The sequence below is a fragment of the Mobula birostris genome, chromosome 5 (genome assembly GCF_030028105.1).
Source record: "Mobula birostris isolate sMobBir1 chromosome 5, sMobBir1.hap1, whole genome shotgun sequence".
Lineage (NCBI taxonomy): Eukaryota > Metazoa > Chordata > Chondrichthyes > Myliobatiformes > Myliobatidae > Mobula > Mobula birostris.
In genome coordinates this window covers 180,153,945-180,180,934 of record NC_092374.1, presented here as the reverse complement: position 1 = coordinate 180,180,934, position 26,990 = coordinate 180,153,945, and the positions used below count along the sequence as shown (strand labels likewise).

General features: G+C 45.5%; 1 protein-coding gene across 5 annotated transcripts; it reads left to right on the top strand.

Annotated features, from left to right (window-relative positions):
• Positions 1-28: 28 nt before the first annotated feature.
• Positions 29-24,104, top strand: LOC140198094 (class I histocompatibility antigen, F10 alpha chain-like). Of its 5 annotated transcripts, none has more exons than XM_072258986.1 (6): positions 29-2,075; positions 5,130-5,384; positions 15,414-15,686; positions 16,077-16,340; positions 21,730-21,873; positions 22,395-24,104. In XM_072258986.1, exons 1-6 carry the CDS (start codon positions 2,003-2,005, stop codon positions 22,409-22,411), a joined length of 1,026 nt encoding a protein of 341 aa, XP_072115087.1. In that variant the 5' UTR covers positions 29-2,002; the 3' UTR covers positions 22,412-24,104. The 5 variants fall into 5 exon arrangements, with proteins under 5 accessions (XP_072115087.1, XP_072115091.1, XP_072115090.1 ...); XM_072258987.1 differs by lacking the exon at positions 29-2,075 and adding an exon at positions 2,107-2,264; XM_072258988.1 differs by lacking the exon at positions 29-2,075 and adding an exon at positions 2,311-5,033.
• The last annotated feature ends 2,886 nt before the right edge of the window (positions 24,105-26,990 follow it).

Here is a 26,990-nt window from a genome sequence, read left to right as displayed (position 1 = left end):
AGATTGATGATGGGGCAAAATTGTAGACAATGGGATGAGTTGCAATGTAAAAGGCAGACAAAATGGAAAAGGATGAATACAGGACTGAAGGTGTTATATTTGAATGTGTGCAGTATATGGAATAAGGTAGATATGTGTGCTTGTAGCGCAGTTATAGGTTGACGTGTGATGTTGAAGCCATCACTGAGTCATGGCTGAAGGAAGATGATCGAAGGCACAGGATACATACATCCCAAAGAGGAAGAAGTATTCTAAAGGCAAGATGACATAACCGTAGCTAACAAGAGAACTAAAAATCAATATAAAGTCTAAACAGAGGGCTACAATAGAGAAAAATCTGTGGGAAGTTAGGATTGGGATGCTTCTAAAAACCAACAGCAGGCAACTTAAAAAAAAAAGTAGTTAATTAAGAAGGTAAAGATAGAATACAAAAGTAATCTAGCCAATAAGATTAAAGAGGATAACAAAAGTTTCCTCAGATATATAAAGTGTAAAAGGTGAGAGTGGATATCGGACCATTGGAAAATGATGCTGGTGAGGTAGTAATGGGGGACAAGGAAATGTGGGGTGAATGGACTGAACATTTTGCACCAGTCTTCATTGTGAATGACACCAGCAGTGTGGTGGAATTTCTAGATGTAAGGGGTCAGAAGTGTGTGAAGTTGCCATTATTAGGGAGAAGGTTCTTGGGAAACTGAAAGGTCTGAAAGCAATTTAATCACCTGAACCAGATGGGGTACACCCCAGGACTAGAATCTTAACAGCAAGGATATAATGTGATGTTGCGACTTTATAAGGCATTGGTGAGGGCTCTCTTGGAGTATTGTGAGCTCTTATCTTAGAATGGACTTGCTGAAGCTGGAGAGGATCAAAGCAGGTTCATGAAAATGATTCCAGGATTGAACAGCTTGTCATATGAAGAGCGTTTGATGGCTCAGGGTTAGCATTCACTAGAATTCAGAAGAACGAGTCGTCAGCTCATTGCTGCCTATCAAACGGTGAGAGGCCTTGAGAGAGTGGATGTGGAGAGGATGTTTCCTACGGTGGAAGTGTAAGACCAGAAGATACGGCCTGGGAATAGAGGTTCATCCTTTGAGAACAGAGATAGGGCATACCCAGCCTCTGGTGAAAGCACATGCCCTCTAATCCAGGCAGCATCCAGCTAAACATCTTCTGCACCCTCTCCAAAGCCTCAACATCCTTCTTGTAGTGGGGCAATCAGAACTGTATGCAATATATTCTATGTTTTATCACTGCTAATGGCTCCATAATCTCTTCCGTTTCCTTTTTCAGAATTTAACACGAGAAAATCTGCAGATAGTGTGTTGCTTTTTCATAACGGAATTGCTTTTTAGATGGCTTCCGAATACTCTAGCTTTCCATTATTTTTTGCTATATTTTATGCCCTCTCTTTTGGTTTTGTGCTGTCTTTGGCTTCCCCTTGCCAGTCGCGGGTAAGTCACCCGCCCTTTAAAATACTACTACTTTAGGATGAACTGACACGGTATCTTCCGAGTTACTCCCGGAATCTCCAGCCATTGCTGCTCTACCGTCATCCCTGCCAGTGTCCGCTTCCAAACAACTTTGGCCAGCTCCTTTCTCACGTCTCCCTCATGTCTTTACTCAGTTGCGATACCGATGCATCCAATTTTAGCTTCGTGCCCGTGATATACAGGGCTGCGTATTCTTTCCGGCTGCTTTGCACCCGCGCGTTCGCAGTTCCAGACCGTGATGCAGCCAGTCAGTACACTTTCTACAGGTAATGTATGTGGAAGTTTATTCGGTGACAAGCCGAACAGGTCATCGCTGCGAGTAAGTTTTACATTGCGCTTGTGCATAAATACGCGTGAATATTTGGCAAGAAACACATCGGGTGTTCAAGCCTCTGACTGGGAAACTTCTTCAGCACTCTTTTACCCGGAGACTGGTGACACGCCACTTGGCGACGTTTCTGATTGGATACAAACCTCAGTAGTTACACTTGACAATCTGGGTACCAGATATGGAGCGGACGAGTTCTCGCAGAGTGGTGGGGCTGATAGTGTTGGCCTTCCTGTGCGACGCTGCCTCCGCAGGTGGGTGACAGGGTGGGAGGGTTTCAGAGGCTGAGCAAAGTGTTTATCTCCGACAGCGAGGGGGGGAGTTAGGATTGTCATGCTAGGGTGAATGACAGGGGGTCCGAACGGAGACGAGCTGACCATCGAAATGGAGCTTGAAACCGGAGCGTGCGTGGGGAAGAGAAATGGGGAGAGGGAGTGGAGAAGGTCAGTGGACCAGTGTGTGTGTGTATGTCTGTCTGTATGTGTTTTCTTGTTCTAATTATGTTCTTTTTGCATAATCTGTGTGTGTGTGTGTATGTATGTATATATGTATGTGTCTTTCTTGTGAAGCTTGCGTCTCGGATGCTATCTGCCCGTGATGCTGCTGGAATTAAGTTTGTCACTGCAACTGAGCTCACCCGTACTTGTGCGGATGAAAATAAACTCAACTTTCACTTTAACATCAGCGGACAGAGGGCCCTGACTGGCTCTTTTATTCTAATTAACATATTCCAACTCAAAACTTCATCCTCGCAACACTCCGAGACACGTAACACACAACCTACTTCTGATTGGACACCAGCCCTCCCACCCCTATCAGTTACAGCAGCTTGTTACTTCCACTTCACGTTGAGAGGGGAGGGTGTCGGTGGTGAGGGGCTTGAGGATGAGGGTATGTGTGTGAGCGTGCTTGTGTATTTGTGTATAGAAACATTGTAATATAGAAAACCTACAGCACAACACAGGCCCTTCGGCCCACAAAGTTGTGCCGACCATGTCCCTACCTTAGAAATTACAAGGCTTACCTATAGCCCTCTATTTTTCTAAGCTCCATGTACCTATCCAAAAGTTTCTTAAAAGACCCTATCGTATCCACCTCCACCACCGTTGCCGACAGCCCATTCCACGCACTCAGCATTCTCTGCATAAAAAAACTTACCCCTGACATCTCCTCTGTACCTAATCCCCAGCATAGTAAACCTGTGTCTTCTTGCGGCAACCATATCAGCCCTGGGGAAAAGCCTCTTACGATCCACACCATCAATACCTCTCATCCTATACAACTCTATCAGGTCACTTCTCATCCTCTGTCGTTCCAAGGAGAAAAGGCCAAGTTCACTCAAACTATTCTCACAAGGCATGCTCCCCAATCCAGGCAACATCCTTGTAAATCTCCTCTGCACCCTTTCTATGGCTTCCACATCCTTCCTGTGGTGAGGCGACCAGAACTGAGCACAGTACTCCAAGTGGGGTCTGACCAGGGTCCTATATAACTGCAACATTACCTCTTGGCTCATAAATTCAATTCCACGATTGATGAAAGCCAATACACCGTATGCCTTCTTAACCACAGAGTCAACCTGCGCAGCTGCTTTAAACGTCCTATGGACTCGGACCCCAAGATCCCTCTGATCCTCCACACTGCCAAGAGTCTTACCATTCATACCATATTCTGCCATCAAATTTGACCTACCAAAATGAACCACTTCACACTTATCTGGGTTGAACTCCATCTGCCACTTCTCAGCCCAGTTTTTCATCCTATCAATGTCCCGCTGTAACCTTTGACAGCCCTCCACACTATCCACAACACTTCCAGCCTTTGTGTCATCAGCAAACTTACCAACCCATCCCTCTACTTCCTCATCAGGTCATTTATAAAAATCACGAAGAGTAAGGGTCCCAGAACAGATCCCTGAGGCACACCACTGGTCACCGACGTCCATGCAGAATATGACCCGTCTACAACCACTCTTTGCCTTCCGTGGGCAAGCCAATTCTGGATCCAGAAAGCAATGTCCCCTTGGATCCCATGCCTCCTTACTTTTTCAGTAAGCCTTGTATGGGGTACCTTATCAAATGCCTTGCTGAAATCCATATACACTACAGCTACTGCTCTACCATCATCAATGTGTTTAGTCACATCCTCAAAAAATTCAATCAGGCTCGTAAGGCATGACCTGCCCTTGACAAAGCCATGCTGACTATTCTTAATCATATTATGCCTCTCCAAATGTTCATAAATCCTGCCTCTCAGGATCTTCTCTATCAACTTACCAACCACTGAAGTAAGACTCAGTGGTCTATAATTTCCTGGGCTATCCCTACTCCCTTTCTTGAATAAAGGAACAACATCCACAACCCTCCAATCCTCTGGAACCTCTCCCGTCCCCATTGATGATGCAAAGATCATCGCCAGAGGCTCAGCAATCTCCTCCTTTGCCTCCCACAGTAGCCTGGGGCACATCTCATTCGGTCCCAGTGACTTATACAACTTGATGCTTTCCAAAAGCTCCAGCACATCCTCTTTCTTAATATCTACATGCTCAAGCTTTTCAGTCTGCTGCAAGTCATCACTACAATCACCAAGATCCTTTTCCACAGTGAATACTGAAGCAAAGTATTCACTAAGTACCTCTGCTATTTCTTCCGGTTCCATTCGCACTTTCTCACTGTCACACTTGATAGGTCCTGTTCTTTCACGTCTTATCCTCTTGCTCTTTACATACTTGTAGAATGCCTTGGGGTTTCCCTTAATGCTGCCCGCCAAGGCCTTCTCATGGCTCCTTCTGGCTCTCCCAATTTCCTTCTTAAGCTCCTTCCTGTTAGCCTTATAATCTTCTAGATCTCTAAATCTCTGAACCTTTTGTTAGCTTTTCTTTTCTTCTTGACTAGATTTATTCCAGCCTTTGTACACCATGGTTCCTGTACCCCACTATAACTTCCCTGTCTAATTGGAACAGGAATATGTGTGACGATCTGTGTGTTGAGCGTGTGCGTGCGCATCCCGACCTACAGCAACCTCTGTGAAGACCAACGTCGGATAAGGCTGTGTCATTGCCCCAGTGACATGTTCCCTATTGTGATGTTATGTTACGTCTCGTCTCCAACAAACTGACCACTGGAGCACAAGGGCTTCAGGCGGGATCACGGAAATCATCGACTACTTCCCTGTGTTAGGAGGCTGACAGCAGACGGGGATAATGGAACCCAGTAAGGAACCAGCCTGTGACTTTGTCTCCGCATTGTATCGGCTGCGATAGGTTACCTTGTTTTGTGCCCTGATTTTCCCCTCTCTCTTTGTTTCAGAATCTCACTCTCTCCGAATTCTCCTGACGTCCGTGACTGAGATTCCGGATTTTCCACAGTTAGTGGCTGTCACCAATGTGGATAGTGTCCAGTTTGTGGTTTACGACAGTAAGCGGAAGCTGGTTCCCCAGGAGCAGTGGATGGTGAAGAGCGAGGGGGCCGAATGGCAGAAGAAGTTGTCACTTGCTGAGGAGTGGGAGAGGACCCAGAAAAAACTTATTCTCTTCATAACGTCTTTGACCAATCAGTTGGGTGGTGAGTCCCTATCTGACTAGTTTAATTTCAGCGTGACTTTTATAAATTGGGGTTGAATCTTTGCATCAAATCAGTCAACACATGTTTCCCAGTGATTAGATTTAAGTGAGTGGCTGGTCAGTGCTTCAAACGTGGCGGAGTGACGGGCAAGAATTGAACCTGCAGACAACTTGGTTTTAATTTCAAAATTAACTTTTATTCATAAAATTATTCAGAGTGAGCACAATGCCCATCAGTACATTCACCGTGTTATCCAGTTAATGAGGCACCAATGCCACTCATGGTGGTCTATTTGAACCAAGTGTTGTGAGACTGTCTCATAGGACACAGGCCCTTAGGTTACACGTGTCCCCTCCCCCAAAAAATTATGGGGTGACTAATATTGAATGTCAGGATATGTACTTCTATAAGTATTCAGAATGGAAGTGACAAATATCTGGAATTCTCCTTCAGTAGCAGACTGACACCACAAATAGAGGTAATTTACTGAGATTCTAGAAGTAAAAGAGCAAAAGGCTAACCAAGGACAGCATAGTCCCTTTTAGGTTCGGTGTGGTCATCATTCTGAAGTGCCACAGGAGATGGCCAAGGTGCTAAATGAATATTTTTCATCTGTATTTGCGGAGAATGTTTTGGAAGTTAATGAGTGAAGGGAAATGAGCAATGGGGTGTTGTAATATATCTACATTACAACAAGGAAGGTGCCAGTAGACATAAGGCAATAATGAGGGATCTACCAGGTTTTGGAAAGGTAAAGACTGATAAAGGGTAATTTACATGGATGTGTGTGTGGAAAATCCTGCTTCACAAATGTGATTAATTTTTGAAGAGGATTGATAAGGGCAGGGTGGTAGATGTTGTCAACATGTATTTTAAATTTAAAAGTTCAAACTACATTTATTATCAAAGTACATGTACATTATCATACGTCCTTGGAAGTAAGTCTACAGTTTGTGGGAAGAGTTCAGTGATGGGGCGAGTGAAGTTGAGTGAAGTTATCCCCTCTTGCTCAAGAACCTGATGGCTGAGGGGTAATAACTGTTTCTAAACATAGTGTTTTGGGTCCTGAGGCTCCAGACCAATGTTCCCTCTAATTTTTAGTAGTCAGTGTGCGCAAAAATCTTATGTTGTGCAAATCTTTTTCCTGTGACAAATGTATGTGCGCACTGAATGCACACATGGGACAGTTTATTTAAAAATGTAAACACTAAGAACTCTGAAGATGCTGGAAATTCAAGCAACACACATCAAAGTTGCTGGTGAACGCAGCAGGCCAGGTAACATCTCTAGGAAGAGGTACAGTCGATGTTTCGGGCTGAGACCCTTCGTCAGGACTAACTGAAGGAAGATCTAGCAAGAGACTTGAAAATGGGAGGGAGAGGGGGAGATCCAAAATGATAGGAGATGACAGGAGGGGGAGGGATGGAGCCAAGAGCTGGACAGGTGATTGGCAAAACGGATATGAGAGGATCATGGGACAGGAGGCCCAGGGAGAAGGAAAAGGGGGGACGGGGGGGAAAAACCCAGAGGATGGGCAAGGGGTATAGTCAGAGGGATAGAGGGAGAAAAAGGAGAGAGAGAGAGAGAAAGAATGTGTGTATATAAATAAATAACGGATGGGGTACGAGGGGGAGGTGGTGCATTAGCGGAAGTTTGAGAAGTCAACGTTCATGCCATCAGGTTGGAGGCTACCCAGACGGAATATAAGGTGCTGTTCCTCCAACCTGAGTGTGGCTTCTCTTTACAGTAGAGGAGGCCATGGATAGACATGTCAGAATGGGAATGACATGTGGAATTAAAATGTGTGGCCACTGGGAGATCCTGCTTTCTCACCCTGCCCTCAAGTTTACCTGGTCCATTTCCGACACCTCCCTCCCCTTTCTAGATCTTTCTGTCTCTATCTCTGGAGACAGCTTATCCACTGATGTCTACTATAAGCCTACTGACTCTCACAGCTATCTGGACTACTCCTCTTCTCACCCTGTCTCTTGCAAAAATGCAATCCCCTTCTCACAATTCCTCCGTCTCCGCCGCATCTGCTCTCAGGATGAGGCTTTTCATTCCAGGACGAGGGAGATGTCATCCTTTTTTAAAGAAAGGGGCTTCCCCTCCTCCACCATCAACTCTGCTCTTAAACGCATCTCCCCCATTTCACGCACATCTGCTCTCACTCCATCCTCCCGCCACCCCACTAGGAATAGGGTTCCCCTGGTCCTCACCTACCAACCCACCAGCCTCCGGGTCCAACATATGATTCTCCGTAACTTCCGCCACCTCCAACGGAACCCCACCACTAAGCACATCTTTCCCTCCCCCACTCTCTGCTTTCCGCAGGGATCGCTCCCTACACGACTCCCTTGTCCATTCGTCCCCCCCATCCCTCCCCACTGATCTCCCTCCTGGCACTTATCCTTGTAAGCGGAACAAGTGCTACACATGCCCTTACACTTCCTCCCTTACCACCATTCAGGGCCCCAAACAGTACTTCCAGGTGAGGCGACACTTCACCTGTGAGTCGGCGGGGGTGATATACTGCGTCCGGTGCTCCTGATGTGGCCTTCTATATATTGGCGAGACCCGACGCAGACTGGGAGACCATTTTGCTGAACACCTATGCTCTGTCCGCCAGAGAAAGCAGGATCTCTCAGTGGCCACACATTTTAATTCCACATCCCATTCCCATTCTGACATGTCTATCCACAGCCTCCTCTACCGTAAAGATGAAGCCACACTCAGGTTGGAAGAACAACACCTTATATTCCGTCTGGGTAGCCTCCAACCTGATGGCATGAACATTGACTTCTCTAACTTCCACTAATGCCCCACCTCCCCCTCATAACCCATCCGTTATTTATTTATATACACAAATTCTTTCTCTCTCTCTCCTTTTTCTCCCTCTGTCCCTCTGACTATACCCCTTGCCCATCCTCTGGGTTTTCCCCCCTCCCCCTTTTCCTTCTCCCTGGGCCTCCTGTCCCATGATCCTCTCATACCTCTTTTGCCAATCACCTGTCCAGCTCTTGGCTCCATCCCTCCCCCTCCTGTCTTCTCCTATCATTTTGAATCTCCCCTCCCCTCCCACTTTCAAATCTCTTACTAGCTCTTCCTTCAATTAGTCCTGACGAAGGGTCTTGGCCCGCAACGTCGACTGTACCTCTTCCTGGAGATGCTGCCTGGCCTGCTGCGTTCACCAGCAACTTTGATGTGTGTTGGTGGGATAGTTTATGTAGGTTTACAAAATACTTGACATAAAACTGCACAGAATAACAACGAAATAACATACATATTGAAGTCACACACACAAAAAATGCTGGTGAACACAGCAGGCCAGGCAGCATCTATAGAAAGAGGTACATTCGACGTTTCGGGCTGAGACCCTTCGTCAGGACTAACTGAAAGAAGAGATAGTAAGAGATTTGAAAGTGGGATGGGGAGGGGGAGATCCAAAATGATAGGAGAAGACAGGAAAGGGAGGGAATGAAGCTAAGAGCTGGGAAGTTGATTGGCAAAAGGGATACGAGGCTGGAGAAGGGAGAGCATCATGGGATGGGAGGCCTAGGGAGAAAGAAAGGGGGAGGAGGGAAGCCCAGAGGATGGGCAAGAAGTTATAGTGAGAGGGACAGAGGGAGGAAAAAGAGAGAAAAAAGGGAAAGAAAAAAAATCATAATAATAAATAAATAAATAAGGGATGGGGTACGAACAGGCGGAGGGGCATTAACGGAAGTTAAAGAAGTCAATGTTCATGCCATCAGGTTGGAAATATTTAATTTTTATCATATTTAAGTCACTCAGTTATTTTTTTCTCTCTCCTGTCTTTGGCATTTACCTATTCTTTGTAAACTCTATCGCGACTAATAGAACTTCCATGGCATTGATAGCTTTTGATTCTCATTAACATATCAAATGACATTCACCTAAACGGTTTCTCAGCTTGTTTTTGAGTTGATTCATTAGGCTAAAATCTCGCTCACAGTCCGCACTAGATGCAAGAAAGGTTCCCCCAATGTCCATCAACTGTGCAAGGTGGCAAAGCTGTTCATTTTGAAGTACAAGTGCCACCATCTGAGCAAAGTTTGAAATCAATTTGGATTTAATTTTTTCTTGCACGGAAAATTTGAAATCATTAAACTGTCTAACTATTACAATATTTTCAGCCAGAAAATCATGATATTTTAGACATAAGGCATTAACTTGTTCATCGCCTAATGTGAAGTCAGAATCTGCAATTGCGGAGAAATCAAAGGCTGACCATTCTTGTACCTCAACTTTGGTCTCCTCTGGGTTTGATGGTTTTCGCTCTCGCTCATCTACACTCAATCGTACATGCGTAGCACTCCTGTAACAGGTAATGACAGGTTCTGTTGCCTGAGCTTTTGTACACCGTCCAAATGCGATTTACTTGCCAAATGATGCTTCAAAAAGTCAAGTTTCCAAATATCATCCCACTTCTTCCCACTAGCAAGTTCTCCAGCAACTTTCGCATCACGACAATACAAACATAACTCCAGTTTCCGAATCGCACATAAATATTTCTCATAGCTGAATGTTCGTGACCTCATGAGCTTTTGGTGTAACAGTTTCTACTATTTTGTTAAGCCATTCAACTTTAAACAAATTTGCAGTTCTTTTGTGCTTCACGCCCTTCACTTCTTTTGAATTCGAAATAGTGAATCAATATTTTTTCCAATAAAAACTAAGTAAGCTATCTACAGGGTTTGAAACAGATCTTTGTAAACTTTACGATATGAACACTGTCCGCCAAAGATGGCTGCCGCCGTGATGCAGCTGTACAAACCGGAACAGGAAAGGTGAGGTGACGTAAATTAGTGACGTGCATTGTGGTATTTGAAAAACCGACTAACTAGGTAACAGAAACAGTTAGCTAAAAGATTAGTTTCAATAAGTATAATTATTAACTACTACATTATTTTAGGTAAGTAACCTTTTGTGCGTGCATTAATTTCCTTTGTGCACTGGTTGAAAAACGTGTGTGCGCGCACACGCGCACAGCTTAGAGGGAACTATGCTCCAGACTCTTCTTCCCAATTGCAGCAGCAAGAAGAGAGCATGGCTGGTTGGGCTGTGGGAGGTTTCTTGATGATGGGTGCTGCTTTCCTACAAGAACAGTCTGTGTAGATGTGCTCGTTTGCGGGGAGGGCTTTACCCATGAGGGACTGGCCCATATCCACTACTCTTTGTAAGACTTTCCATTCAAGGGCATTGGTGTTTCCATACCAGGCCATAATGCAGCCAGTCAATATACTCTCCACCATACATTTATTGAAGTTTTTTAAAGTTTTAGATTTCATGCCGAATCTTCACAAACTTCTAAGTGTGCTTTCTTCATAATTCCACATACTTGCTGGGCCCAAGACAGATCCTATGAAATGATAACACTGAGGAATTTAAAGTTGTTGGCCCTCTCCTTCCGGTCCCCCAGTGAGGACGGGCTCACGGACCTGCAGTTTCCTCCTCCTGACGTCAATAATCAGCTCTTTGGTCTCGCTGACACTGAGTGACAGGTTATTGTTGTGGCACCGCTCAGCCAGATTTTCAGCCTCATCCTATATGGGGACTCATCACCACCTCCAATCTGGCCGGTGACTGTGGTGTCACCAGCAAACTTAAATCATGGCTTTGGAGCTGTGTTTAGCCTCCCCACCATAAGCGGGAGGAGAAGATGGCAGCACGCGCAGCTCTCCGGTGAAATGATATCGTTTCTGTTAAATAGGGGCCGTGGACAATTCTGATTTGATGGAGACAGACGTGAAAGCACAGAGGAACATCTGGAGAAATTTCTGAAATGCCAGTTCACTGCCGCTGCTACTCTGTGATCGAGAATCTCCAGAGGGAAGGCCCCAAAATCCCCGGCTTTGTCTGCTGCTGGCGACCGAGACTGAGGTCGAACCATTCGGATAGAGATGGTGCTCGGTACTCGGTGTCGGAGGGCCGATCAGAGGCTCGAGGTTTTCGGACAACTCAGAGTCGGACTGTGGTCGGGCATGGCAGGGAGGGTTTTCTTCCTTCTCCCGCCTGCGTGAGGTGTGGGACATTCGAGAGACCTTGAACTTTTTTTGATACTTGGAGCATCTGTGGCGGAGATGACCTGCTCTTTATCTGGACGGGAACTAATATCCTGGCTGGGAAGTTTGGTCGTGTTACTCTGGAAGATTTAAACTGTTTTTCTTGGGGTGGGGAGGGGAAACCAGAGCAACAAGTCAGAAGATGGAGGGATTGACTGGAAGGTAGATGAGCAGTAATTCAGGAGCAAGGTAATGGAGACGATGGAATGAATGGGTGGAAATGTGTTTACTTTAGCGCCAGGGATATTAGTGGTAAGGTTACGGAGCATGCGTCAGTACGTGAATCTTTACAGGGTGCCCTGGGAGTTTGTTGGGGGTTCTGCGAGAGATCATGATTAAAAATAAACATAGTTTTCTGAACTTCATGCGACGCATGATGCTAGCACTCGGAGTGGTGGGCAGTGACTAAGCAGCACCATTGGCAATCACGTTGGAGAGCTCTCAGCCCAGTATGGCAGTGCTCTCCCTTCCGAATTACGTCCCCCAGCTTCCTGTTGTGCGCCGACGACTGACTTATGGGAGTGAACAGACTCTACAGGTGTAGTAGAAAATTGGAGGGAACTTTTTATTCTAAAGACAGTCCAATGTGCCAATTTTTGAAGAGAAGGTGTGAGATGGAAGAGGAGGATACTAGGCCTAGGCCTACGGACAATTCTGATAAGGTTAATGATGAAGAATTACAATCTTCTGAGTCATTTCACTGCACTATTTACCACAACAGACACAAAAAAGTGCCTCTTTGCAATGAAAGCTGCTTATTAATGGGGCCTTCATGGACTGGTGGTCCAGGTTGTCCTATTCCATTGTGCCTAGTCTATGGCAAACAACAAGCACGGGTTTCACATGCTGGGCCTATATCTGTCACTTAGTAAGAAAATGTTTTTTCAAAGTCCTGTGTACAATTGTGTCTTAGGCTATATTTTTATTCATACTGCTTTGGCTTATAGTTTTTAGTAACTTTACCATTCAACATTGTCAATAAATTTTCATGTTGTAAGTAGCACTAATTAAAAGCAACTTACAAGTTTTATTTAAATTAAATCTACCGAGCCTACCTTTAGGAAAATTTAAGTCCCATTTTGGCTTAAGCCAGTTATTTAACAGAAATTCATTATGTTTGTCTTATGAGTTTTTAAAATTTGTGAAAGGGAAAGAAAGAGATTAATTTCAAGAAAGGTAGGCTAAGCTTAATTACCTGTTTTATTTTTAAGAAAGGTTGGCGAAAAATTGATTCTCTATTCAAAAGAGCATTGACTATTACTTTTGGATAATTATATCTACAAATTACTGATCACACTAACGTACCGTGAGCTGTAGATATAATAATTTTTACATAGGGGTTCCCTGAGATCTGAAAACTATTTCAACGGTTTCTCCAGGGCAAGGAGGTTGAGAAGGGCTGTGCTAGACAATATTTCTAGTTAGGCTCACCATTGAGCACTGAACCTCGGTTCAGGTCTCTTTAAGTACTGAATTCTTGGTGCCCAAACTGTGATTGCCAGTTAGCAGGATAGTCCTGAACTCTTAAAGGGGCCGCGCCAGCTAGCCGTATTCCAGAGAGTTAGAGGTCTAAATGTCGGAAGCTGGAGCAGTTGGGTGTGTATCATAACAGAATGGGAGGTCAATGAGAGCAAGAGTCTACGGAAGGGAATGAACGGTTGACATTTTGGGCCAAGACCCTTCCATCATGAGCGAGAAGCCAGAATGAGAAGGTAAAGGAGGGCCAAGAGCTGCAATATTAATCGGGGACAATATCACAGCAGAGTGTTCAGAGGGGACATCACTGAGGGCTCACCCACTGAGTCTAACTTCAGTTGCCACTTTATTAGGTACACTTAATGATGCAAATATCTAATCAGCCAATCATGTGGTAGCAACTCAATGCATAAAAGCATGCAGACATGGTCAAAAGGTTCAGTTGTTGCTCAGATCAAACATCAGATTTGGGAAGAAATGTGATCTAAATGACTTTGACCGTGGAATGATTGTTGGTGTCAGACTGGATGGTTTGAGTATCTCAGAAAGTGATCTCCTGGGATTTTCACTCACAACGTTCTCTAGAGTTTACAGAGGATGGCGTGAAAAACAGAAAACATCCAGTGGGAGGCATTCTGTGACTGAAATTGCCTTGTTAATGAGAGAAGTCAGAGGAGATTGTTGAGACAGGTTCAAGCAGAAAAGGAAGGATACAGTAACCCTAACCATGTGTTACCATAGTGGCTTACAGAAGGGCATCTCTGAACACACATCTCCTCAAACCCTAAAATGGTTAGGATACAGCAGCAGCACTCCTGTCTGAGGTACAAGACATATCTCATGAAGTGGCCACTGAGTGTATAGGAATAAAACTCAGAATAAGAAAGGTGCAAGCAACCTAATGGGACAACAAACAACAGACCCTTCAATAGCCGTTGAGAAACAGGCATGCGGGCAGATTCAGGGAAGACGGGAAAACAAAAGGTTTTGTTGTTGGGAGTTACTTCAGTTTCCTCAATATAAACGGGGACCTCCTTAGTGCATGGGGTTTATTTGTTAGGGACAACTGGGGATGGGTCCTTAAGTAAGTGTAAATAGTCCAACTAAAGGAGGGGATATATGGCATCCAAGGCTGCAAAATCAGCCTGGTCAGGTGACTGACCTTTCTGTGGGAAAACGTTTAAGCAATGGAGATCACTGTTCCTTAAGTTTTAAGAGAGCTATAGATAAGGGGAAGTGTAGACCCTGCAGGAGGGTATGAAATTGGGGCAGTGCAAATTACAGGAGATTCAGTTGCAGTCACTCTGTTGTGGTAAGGATATGGAGACTTGGCAGGCGGCGCAGAAGATGTTTGCCACAATGCCGCCTGGATTAGAGGCCACGTGCCGTAAGGAAAGGTGAGACAAACTTGGGTTGTTTTCTCTGGACAGTGGAGGCAGAGGGAAGCCCTGATTTACTGTATGTTTACAAGAGGTATAAACAGAGAGACAGATAGCATCTTGCTCCCAGGGTCGAAAAGCATGCATTCCCAGTGGGAGGGGTAAGTTGAAAGGAGATGTGCATGGTGAGTGGTGGGTGCCTGAAAAGCACTGCCTGCAGTGGTGACGGAGGCAGAAATACTGGAGCTGCTGAAGAGACTCTTCGTAGGTACATGATTGTGCTGGGAATTGGAGGATTCGGTTGTTGTGAAGGCAGAGGGCATTAATTTAGTTTAGGCATGCAATTAATAGATTAGTTAGCTGTCCACAACATTAATTCTCTGGGTGAGCACTTGAATTGTAAGGCAGAACTCAGTTATGGACCAAGTACTGGGAACACACCAGTCCTCACCGAAAGGCTTACGGTGAAGGGTCATTGAAGCAACATCTCAGAGGGTCTATCCTGAAGCCAGCACTTAGACGCAACCGTCAATGAGAGCATGCCAATGTCCCTCCTTTCTTAAAAGTTTAGGTGATTCTGCACTTCACCAAAGACTCTGACAAACCTCTGCCGATGTACGGTGGAAAGCATCACTGCCTGGTATGAAAGAACTCCAGTACACAGGAACACAAGAGGATGCAGAGAGAGGTAAACTCAGCCAGTTCTATCACAGGTACAGCCCTTCACACCATCAAGGACATCTACAAGAGGACTGTATTTCTTTTCTCCATCAGCTTGTACAAGTGTCCTTATGTTTAGTGGTGCATAATTTATGTTAATTCAAGTACATGTTAAACTATCTCCATTGTGTTTTTCATGTGCTGTGCTCCTGCTGCACAAAGTATTGATACCCTGGGTAAAATGAACTTAAGCGGGATGAGACATCAGCATAGATGTGATGGGCTGAAAGGCCTTTTTCTAGCTCTGTGAGTCCATACAGATGGTCTCATTTATTTAAGGGTCCTTTGACTGGACACGTGTGCTTCTCTGAACACAGAACAAGAACCATGAGTTTCGTTAAACATTCGCCGACTTCTTATGTTGTTGACAGAAATCCACACACTCCAGCAGGTGATTGGCTGTGACCTGAGGGAGAATGGGACCACGAAAGGCTTCACTCAGTACAGCTGGGATGGAGACGACCTGCTGAGCCTGGACAAGGACCACACAGAGTGGGACGCATTTGTAATGTGGGCAGAGAGAATTAAACACCAGTGGGATCAGGACATGGTCAACATTGGGAAATGGAAGTACTTCCTGAAGGTGGACTGTGTCCGGTGGCTGAGGAAGTTCCTGGCTTACGGAAGGAAGCAACTGCGAGTGGGTGAGTGGTCGGGGGAGGTTGCAATTCCGGGATATTGGGGTAGGGAACTGAACATCGCTGATGAGGGTGGTGGGTTGTAGTGAATGGGGGGGGTGAAGGGGTGACGGGGGGCAGTTAGGAAGAAGGTGTGGGCGAGGCAGGAGTGAGAGGTATGTGAGGGTGTGGGGTTCAGGGAGCAGAGATGAGAAATTGTCTCCAGTTGTGTGCGTGCGTGCACGTTAGAGTATCATAAAGAGATAGGATTGGGTGGTCTCTATCGATCTGTGTGTGTGTGTGATGGACTCCACCATGTTCCCCCTCTTTGGGGTCTCTTTCTCTCTTTCTGTCTCTCTGGTTGGGGGTGTCTCTATCCCTATAGAATCAACACTCACCCATCTTCCTTCCCCTCAGAACCTCCCCAGGTGACCTTCACCCTGTCAGCCGACACCAGCGCCCTCTCCTGCTTGGCCACTGGCTTCCGCCCCTCATCCATTGAGGTGACCCTGTGGAAGAATGGGACCATCCTCCCTGAGGCCCACTCCACTGGGCTCCTGCCCAATCACAATGGCACATACCAGATCCGGAAGTGGGTGCAGATTGATCCCGCGGACCCGGCATCGTTCTCCTGTCAGGTGGGGCACAGCGGACTGAAGGATCCCATCATCTGGAATTACGGTGAGCTGGTCGGTTGCCATGGGGGAGGGTCCAAGAACACACGTGTGCGCTCGCGAGTGGGGCAGTAGAGAGTGGGGGCGAGGTGTCTGAGGGTCCCAGAGTTGTGCTGGGGGAGATCCTCAGATACTCAGGTAGAGTCACAGAAAAGCAGACCATAGAAACTGGCCCTTCGGGCCATCTAGTTCATGCTGAGCCATTGGAACTGCCAACTCCCATCGACCTGCACAGGGACCATAGCCCTTCTTATCCCTACTATCCAAACTTCTCTTAAACATTGAAATCGATCTTGCATACACCACTTGTGCTGGCAGCTCATTCCGTACTCTCACCACCCTCTGAGTGAAGTTTCCCTTCATATTCCCCTTAAACTCTTCACCTTTCACCCTCAACCCATGACCTTTAGTAGTCCCACCTAACCTCAGTGGAAAAAGCCTGCTTGCATTTGCCCTGTCTATACCCCTCATAATTTTGTATACCTTTATTAAATCTCCTCGCAATCTGTTACATTCCAAGGAATAAAGTCCTAACCTATTTAACATTTCCTTATAACTCAGATCTTCCAGGCATGGCAACATCCTTGAAAATCTTCTGTCTCTTTCAACCTTAGTTCATCTTTCCTGTGGGTAGGTGACCTGAACTGCACATAATGCTCCAAATAAGGTCGCACCAACGTCCTATACAACTTCAACATAACACCCAGTACATTGATTTACAAAGGCCAATGTGCCAAAAGCTTTCTTTATGACTCTATCTACCTATGATGCCACTTTCAATGAATTGTGGTCTCCATTCACAAATCCTTTTGTTCTACCGCACTCCTCAGTGCCCTAACATTCATTCTATAAAGCCTACCCTGGTTGGTCCTACCAAAGTACAACACCTCGTACTTGTCTGCATTAAATTCCATCAGTCCATTTTTCCAGATGGCCTGTAATCTATTGCAAGTACCGAGAGTCTTCCTCGCTGTCCGCTACAACCCAGTCTTGGTGTCATCTGCAAATTTGCTGATTCAGTTAACCACATTATCATCCAGATCATTGGTATAGATGAGGAACAACATTAGACCCAGCACTGATCCCTGCAACACTTTACTAGTCACAGGTCATCAGTCAGAGATGCAACTGTATACTACCACTCTCTGGCTTCTCCCACAGCCAATGTCTAATCTAATTTACTACCTCATCTTGAACGCCAACCGACTGAACCTTCTTGACCAACCTCCCATGTGGGACCTTATCAAATACCTTACTAAAGTCCATGTAGACAACATCCACTGCAATGCCTTCATCAATTTTCCTGGTGACTTCCTCAAAAAATTCTGTAAGATTGGTTAGACACTACCTACCATGCACAAAACCATGCTGATTATACTTAGTAAGTCCATATCTATCCAAATACTTATATATCCAGTCCTTTGGAATACTTTCCAATAACCTTCCCACTACTGATGTCAGGCTCACCGGCCTATAATTTCCTGGTTTCTGTTTAGAACCTTTCTTAAACAGCAGAACAATATTGACTATCTTCCAATCCTCTGGTACCTCTCCGTCACTAAGAATGATTTAAATGTATCACCTAGGGCCCCAGCAATTTCAGCACTTGCCTCCCATAGGGTCTGAGGAAACACCCTGTCAGGGCCAGGGGATTTTAATTTATACTTTATACTTTATTGTCACCAAACAATTGATACTAGAACGTACAATCATCACAGCGATATTTGATTCTGCGCTTCCCACTCCCTGGATTACAAATATTAAATATTAAAAACAGTAAAAATTAGTAAATATAAAAAAATTAAATTATAAATCATAAATAGAAAATAGAAAAATGGGAAGTAAGGTAGTGCAAAAAAAACCGAGAGGCAGGTCCGGATATTTGGAGGGTACGGCCCAGATCCGGGTCAGGATCCGTTCAGCAGTCTTATCACAGTTGGAAAGAAGCAGTTCCCAAATCTGGCCGTACGAGCCTTCAAGCTCCTGAGTCTTCTCCCGGAGGGAAGAGGGACGAAAAGTGTGTTGGCTGGGTGGGTTGTGTCCTTGATTATCCTGGCAGCACTGCTCCAACAGCGTGCGGTGTAAAGTGAGTCCAAGGACAGAAGATTGGTTTTTGTGATGTGCTGCACCACGTTCACGATCTTCTGCAGCTTCTTTCGGCCTTGGACAGGACAATTTGCCCTAAGGACAGCAAACACAACTTCCTCTGTAATCTATACAGGGTTATACAGGGTCCATAAAGTTGATGCTACTCTGCTTCACTTCTATTGACTCTGTGTCCGTCTCCTGAGTAAAAACAGATGCAAAGAATTCATTTAAGATCTCCCCCACCTCTTTTGCTCTGTGGAATTCCTTGGGATTCTTCTTCACCTTATCTGCCAGAGGAACTTTCTGCCTTCTTTTACGCTTCCCAATTTCTTCCTTAGGTGTTCTCTTTCATTTCTTGTACTCCATAAGCTCCTCATTTGTTCCTCCCTGTCTATACCTGCTTTTCTTAACCAGGGCCTCAATATCTCTTAAAAACCAAGGTACCCTGCCCTGTTATCTTTACCTTTTATTCTGACAGGCACATACAAGCTTTCTACTCTAAGGGTTTCCCTTTTCAAGGCATCACGCCTTTACCAGAAAATAGCCTGTCCCAATTCACACTTGCCAGATCCTTTCTGATGCCATCAAATTTGGCCTTTCTTCAATTTAGAATCACAATCTGCAGACCAGACCTGTCTTTTTGCATATTGACTTTGAAGCAGATGGCATTATGATCACTAGATGCAAAGTGTTCCCCTACACAAACTTCTGTCGCCTGCCCTGTCTCATTCCCTAATAGCTGGTCAAGTATTGCACACTCTCTCATTGGGACTTTTATGTACTGATTAAGGACACGTTCCTTACGACATTTGACAAATTCTATCCCATCTAGTAACTTTACAGTATAGGAATATTTGGAAAGTTAAAAATCACCTACTAAAACAATCTTATATTTCTTGCAACAGTCTGCGATCTCTCTACAAATTTGTTCCTCTAAATCCCTCAGACTGTTGGGTGATCTGTAATATAGCCATATTTATATAGTCTTGTTACTCAGTACCACCCACAACACCTCACTAGATGAGTTCTCCAGTCTGTCCTGACTGAGCACTGCCTTGATATTTTCCCTGACTAATAACGCCACCCCTCCTTGTTTAATCCCCCCCACCATTCTGTCACATCTAAAATAATGGAACCCCAGAATATTGAGCTGGCAGTCCTGCCCCTCCTGCAACCAAGTCTCACTAATGGCTAGCTTATCATAATTCCATATGTTGATCCAAGCCCTGCAGTCATCTGCCTTTCCTATAAACTTCTTGCATTGAAATATACAAGCTCAGAACATTAGTCACATCATGTTTAATCTTTTGATTCCTGACTATATCTGAGGTCTCAATAACAACGTATCTCCACAATCTCTGCACTATCTGCTCTGGCACTCTGGTTCACATCCCCCTACAACTCTAGTTTTAGCACCCCGCCCCCCTTCCCGTGCAGCATTGGCAAACTTCCCCTTTAGGATATTAGTCCCCATCCAGTTCAGGTGCAAACAATCTCTTCTAAACAGAACCCAGCTTCCTTGGAAGAGAGCCGAATGATCCAAAGCTCTAATGTCCTGCCTCCTTCACCAGCTCCTCAGCCGCATATTAAGTTATATATTCTTCCTATTTCTGGCCTCAGTAGCACGTGGTGGAGGTAGCAATCCTGAGATCACAAGCCTGGAGGTCTGCCAACTCCCAACTCCCTGAGCTCACTTTGCAGACCCTCGTCACTCGTCCTACCCCTGTCATTGGTACCTACATGGACCACAACCTCTGGCTATTCATCCCCTCACTTAAGAATGCTGAGAACTCAATCCAAGATATCCCAGACCCTAGCACCCGGGAGGCAACATACCATCCGAGAATCTCATTCTCGTTCACGGAACTTCCTTTCTGTTCTCCTAACTAATGAATCGCCTGTCACCACAGCTTGCCTCTTCTTCCCCCCACCCCTTCCCATTTGAGTTTCAGTGCCAGAGACCTGACTGCTGTGACTTTCCTCTGCTAGGTCAACCCCTCGAACAGTATCTAAAGAGATATACCTGTTGTTGACGGGGATGCCACAGGGTACTCTGTACTGGCTGTTTAGCCCCTTTCTCCCTCCTGACTGTCACCCAGTTTCCGGTGTCCTGCACCTTGAGTGTAACTACCTCTCTATTAGTCCTGTCTATCACCCCCTCAGCCTCTCAAATGATCCAGAGTTCATCCAGTTCCAGCTCCAACCCCTCAATGCGGATTGCTAGAAACTGCAGCAGGATGCACTTGTCATCAGGGTCACTGGAGGTCTCCCTGCCTTCCCACACCGCTCAAGAGGAGCATGTCACTATTCTGCCTGGCATCTCTACTGTCCTAACTGAGCAAATGTAAAGAAGGAAGAACAATAAACTGTTGGGGTGGGGGTGGAAACTCTATCTACAGCTTTTTTGCCTTCTCTGACTGAAGCCTCACCTGATGAAGCCTTGAAGAGCTAAAATGTGACCACTCTAACAGTGGCCACTCTGCTTGCCCCTGCCTTAATTTAATTTGTTCTTGCCAATCTATCCCAAATGCTGATAGGCCACTGCTCAAAGCACTAAACTGCCATGAGTCGCTAGCTTTTCGACTCAGTTGGCAAGCCTGAGTGAGCTGCGTCTTCTCAGGGTTCTGATCTCCAGTTTGCCGCTGCTCAAAGTGAGGTCAAATCCCTGGTATCCAGGAACAGGATAGAGCAGGGCTTGGTTTATCCTGCGACAGGGGACAGTACGGAGCAGTGGCAGTTGTATCCGAGGTGATTACTGCACAGGGCAGAGTTCCCTGTGATATTACAGTACAGGGCAGTGTACCCTGTAATATAACAGTATGGTGCTGTGTACCCTGTGATATTTCAGTACAGGGCAGTGTACCCTGTATTATTACAGTACAGTGCAGTGTACCCTGTATTATTATAATACAGTGCAATGTACTCTGTAATATTACAGTACAGGGCCGTGTACCCTGTAATATTACTTTTTCTGTGCCGTGTACCCTATATTATTACAGTACAGAGCAATGTACCCTCTAATATTACAGTACAGGGCGGTGGGCCCTGTATTATTACAGTACAGGGCGGTGGGCCCTGTATTATTACAGTACAGGGCAGTGTGCCCTGTAATATTACCATATGGTGCAGTGTACCCTGTAATATTACTGTACAGTGTACTGTACCACTTGATATTACAGTACGGGCCAGTGTGCCCCATGGCATTACTGCACGGGGCAGCGTGCCCTGTAATGTTACCACACGGGGCAGTGTACCCTGTGTGATTGTGGGGCCTGTGTCTCAGACACCCTCTCTGATTCTTTCCCCAGTGCAGGGAACTCAACCTTGGATACAGCCTGACCTGCTCAGTAGCTCCAGCATTTTCAGTGGGTTGTGCTGGATTCCACTCTTCGGGATCAGGGCCATTTCCATCATCATTATCTTCATTATCGGTGCCAGCTGCAGAAGGCGAGGTATGGCTGGGAAGGGAACTGGGCAGAGGGAGCAGGGAGGGTGTGGGGAAGGTATAGCTGAGGGTCTGTGGGGGTAGGGGAAGGTTCTGATGCAGGAGAGTATCAGTGGCAGCATGCTAGTGTACTGGTAAGTGTAATGCTGTTCAGGGCCAGCTGCACAGGTTCAGTTACGTGGCTGTCTGTGCGGAGTTTGTCCGTTCTCCCTGTGACCGTGTGGGTTTCCTTGGGATGTTACAGTTTCTTCCCACATTACAAAAGTGTACAGATCGGAATTAGTAGGTTGGGGACATGGTATGTGAGTGCTGAAAGCACATCAACACCTGCGGGCTGCCCCAGTACATATTTGTACTGTGTCTGTCATGGATGTACTTCGCTGTCTGCTTCGAAGGTTACCGGGGAGTGCCGGTATGGGAGGAGGGGGATGATGGGGCAGGTAGAGTGGAAGAGGGCGGGTCTGAGGGAGGTGGGATGGAAAAGTGCAGTTGACCCTGGATCTGATGTGACCAATTTTGCTTCCCCAGACTGGTGGTTCGATTAGGATGAGGACCAAGAGACTCCAGGGCTGTACCAGCTCATCATTCCAAGCCAACGCTCCTTGATTTGAGAAGACCTCTGCATGTTTCCTTCTGGAACTGGAATGGAAGGCTGGTGTTATGGACATCTCCAGCAAGTCAGATTGTACTAGAGCAGAGAAATCACATTAACAGCCAGAACTGTCCAACACAGAGACAACAAAAGAGTGTGTATCCTGTCAGATGTCAGAAATGTACAATTACAAATGTGTCAGATTGTAGATTTGGCATATTGCTGATGTGTAGCACTACAGGCACGTGGCCAAGTGGTTAAGGCGTTCGTCTAGTGATCTGCAGGTCACTAGTTCGAGCCTTGGCTGAGGCAGCGCGTTGTGTCCTTGAGCAAGGCACTTAACCACACATTGCTCTGTGACAACACCAGTGCCAAGCTTAATGCCCTTCCCTTGGACAACATCGGTGGCGTGGAGAGGGGAGACTTGCAGCGTGGGCAACTGCTGGTCTCCATACAACCTTGCCGAGGCCTGTGCCCTGGAAACCTTCCAAGGTGCAAATCCATGGTCTCATGAGACCACAAGATAAGAGTTATAAAGTGTAATTATTTAATCATATATTGTGTGTACTGTCTGATATTCTGCATTGTGGGTTTGATCCGGGGTGTATTACACAGCATCTACATAAACATGAGTGCACAGTTTGGCGGGGCAGACGGCACTTTCCCCGAGATGAACGTGAGTTACTCGAGCCATGTGTTACACCTGGGATTACATGTGTGTGGGATTAGCGATATGTGAGATGCACATGTGGTATTGCTGAGTTGTCCCATTGTGACCACGTGGAATTTCAGATGTGGACGTATGAGATTGCAGACTTGTCTGATTCTGGATGTGCCCAAACATGAGTTTGTGGATGTGGTTATGGGTAGTATAGAGAGATTAATAAAAGAATGTGTTAACCATCGTACTTCATCATCCATGATCCTACTGACAATGAGGTGGTGCTGGCAAATTTAAAACATGTTAAGATTTATCACGGAGGATAAATTCTCTTCGTTCATACCAAATGTATCTGAGGACATTGTTGGAAGCCAGAGAAGAAATTGCTGGGTGTTGTTGGAGATGCTTGTAAATACATTAGCCACACAGAGAGGGGCCGGGGTGACTGAAGGGTGCCTAATACTGTAAGGGCAAGCCAAGAAACCACAGGCCAGTGAGCCCAGCATCAGTGTGGGAAGGCAAGGATTTGGGTTGCTCAGTATGGCATTGCGTGTGTGGGGAAAATCATATCTCATGAATGTGACTGAGTTTTTTTTTGAAGAAGTGATCTGGGTCTGCCGAGTGCGATATGACTCATATCATCTTCATGGACCTTTGACGAGGTCCCAGATTGGAGGCTGTTCCAGAAGGATAGATCACATAAGGATTGAGCGTGTGCTAGCCAGTTAGGTAATAAATTGGCTTGGTGGTACGAGTCATAGTGGACAGTGCTGAAGGAATGAGCTGCCGGAGGAAGTGACTGGGAAAGGTCCAGAATGAGATTCAATGGTCCCCGGCATTCGTCGTGAACTGTGTTAACTTTACGGCAGCAATACAATGAAATACGTGATAAACTAATATAGAAAAGAAAACTATTACACTAAGGAAATGTGTGTCTGTTAAAGTTAAGTTAAAATTTTAAATAAAGAAAATAAAAAAAAAGGAATGAAGTAGTCTTCATGGGTTAATGTCCATTTAGAAATCAGATGGCAAAGCGGAAGAAGCTGTTCCTGAATTGCTGTGTGTGCATTCAGACTTCTGTACCTCCCACTCCATGGTAACAATGAAAAGTGGGCGTATGCCAGGTAGTGGAGGGTGGGTGGTTCTAAATGATGGACACCTCCTTTCTCAGGCACTGCTCCTTGAAGATGCCTTGGAGACTATGGAGGCTTGTACCCATGATGGAGCTGAGTAATTTTACAACTTTCTGCAGTTTATTTTAATCCTGTACAGTAGACACTCCCACCCCCCCCCCCACCCCTTGTACTATATGGTGATGTAGCCAGTCAGAATGCTCTCCACAGTACATCTGTTGAAGTATTTGAGTGTTTTAGTTAAGAAACCAAATCTCAATCGTTAATGAAATATAGCCACTGTCTTGCCGCCTTTATAGCTGCATCAATATGTTGCGTCCAGGTTAGGTCCTCAGATGTTGACACCCAGGAATTTGAAATTGCTCACTCTCTCCATGTCTGACCCCTCTATGACGATTGGTGTGCATTCCCTCGTCTTGCCCTTCCTGAAGTCCACAATCAGCTCTTTGGTCTTGCTGACGCTGAGTGCCAGGTTGTTGCGGAAACACCACTCAACTAACTGGAATATGTCACTCCTGTATGCCTTCTCATCACCATCTGAAATTCTGCCAACAATAGTTGTGTTGTCAGCTGGCATTTGAGCTATGCCTAGCCACACAGTCATGGTGTAGGGAGAGTGGAGCAGTGGGCTAAGCACACATCCTGGTGGTGCACCAGTGTTGATCGTCAGAGAGGTGTAGATGGTATTTCCAATCCACACAGGGTGTGGTCTTCCAGTTAGGAAGTCAACGATCCAGTTGCAGAGGGAGGTCCAGAGACCCAGATTCTGTAGCTTTACAATTGGGACTGTAGGAGTGATGGTTTTAAATGCAGACCTATAGTCAATAAAAAGCATCCTGACATAGGTATTTACGTAACAGTTACCAAGATTTGAAAGACATTTGGGTAAATACATAGATAGGAGGGGTTTTGAAGAGATGTGGACTAAACCTGGGCAAATGGGACTACCTTGCGGCCAGCATGAATGTGTTGGGCCGAAGGGTCTGTTCCCTGCTCTGTTACTGAATGGCTCAATGTCAATTCTGGAGCAGGCTGAGCATTAAAGGAGCTTGAAGGGATTTTGTGGATGTGCTGTTGCTGGATCTGTCCTGCGTCGTGAGGTTCCTGCAGGATGTAGTTCAGAGGCAGGCAGCAGGGAGAAAGGTGTGAACCACAAGAACTGATGTCTTCGTCCCAATTCATCAGAGAGTCAAATAGTGCTCTGGAGAGGTTCAATATTGTCTCGTTTCGTTGAAAGGAGTCTCCTAAAGTTTCAGATCTGTACAACACAGGAACAGGCCATTTGGCCCATCAAGTCCTTCCTGCCCCTTGTTAATGTCCTTGCCAATTAACCACCCCATCAATCACACTTCATTTACTTGTGGACAAGAGCAGCTCAGCCCCTGTCAAAGAACTAATTCTGAAGTTACAGCTCAAAGTTGTTATTTTTTTTAAATACAGACATTGATCCAATAGCAATTTTGTGCACTTCTGAATCCCATTATTAGCATGATTATGTACCAATAATCACATTGGCGTGATGGAGAGGCTTGCAGGTTCCTGAGATCCTGAGAGTAATGCTGGCTGGAGTTTAGCCAGCTGGCGCTTAGCTACAACTCGGGTCACCCATAGCAGTAATGTCAAGAGAGCAGTTCCAAGGATCTTAATGGAGCTGGTGGAAGATGATGACACACCACAATCAATGTTCCTTCGAAAGTGTGCAAGTGCGTGTGCATGCACACGTCTTTTTCTACTAGTGCACAAAGGAGCTTAAACTGCGCACAGAAGGTTGTCACCCTCTACCCTGTTGGCATGTTAAGTATATTTCACGATTGTACATGATCACATTCCCTTTTCTGGTTTCTGCTACAGACAGTGTTGACAATGTGGAGCTTGTGATGATTTCTCTGAGATTTAGAACTAGCTTATTTATACTGTTTTTATTGAAGACATTACTCAGTGCACACATGTTGTCATCGCTGGAAAGAAAATTGCACAGCACAAGATTTTTGCATACACTGGTCTTACAAATTAGAGGGAACATTGATCACAATGGCAGTGAAGGGTCCCTAGTCATTTTACATTCCATGCCACCCAACCCTGATCCCAAACTGTCAAGGACCATGTGGTGGGTGTCTATACATCAGCCTCCCCATATTACATGAAGTTACACACAAGTGTTCTCCATTAAGGAAATCCATCCAGACTTCCTGGCTATGTGGATCCCAGGTTGTCCATACAGCCACCTGAAGACCCAGCAATAGACAACCCCTTAGGAGAACATCATACTTGACCCCAGGGATAAAACCACATGACATATTTCAGTTGTAAATAACCAATACAATCTATGCATTAAAGGCCAATAATACTTAATTAGTAGAATTACTATCCAGTAGCTACTGTGTGCCCTACATTCCTTTGTACTCATCCTTATCTTTTTCTGGTATGCCTGGTAACATTTTGGTCTCAGACTTGAACAAAGAACTATGGGAAGAGAAGCTATGCTCTCAAAATCGAGTTTATTCCGTCACTGTACGATATCGGCACACTGTTCTGTCAGCACACTATTTTAACCCTTGTCTTGCTGCAACTTCCACACTAATCCTGTTTGCCCATAAAATGCTGGAAGAACTCAGCAGGCCAGTCAGCATCTATGGAAAAGAGTCCTGAAGAAGAGTCTCGGCCTGAAACTTTGACTGTTTACTCGTTTCTATAGATGCTGCCAAGCCTGCTGTATTTTGTGTGTGTTGCTTTGGATC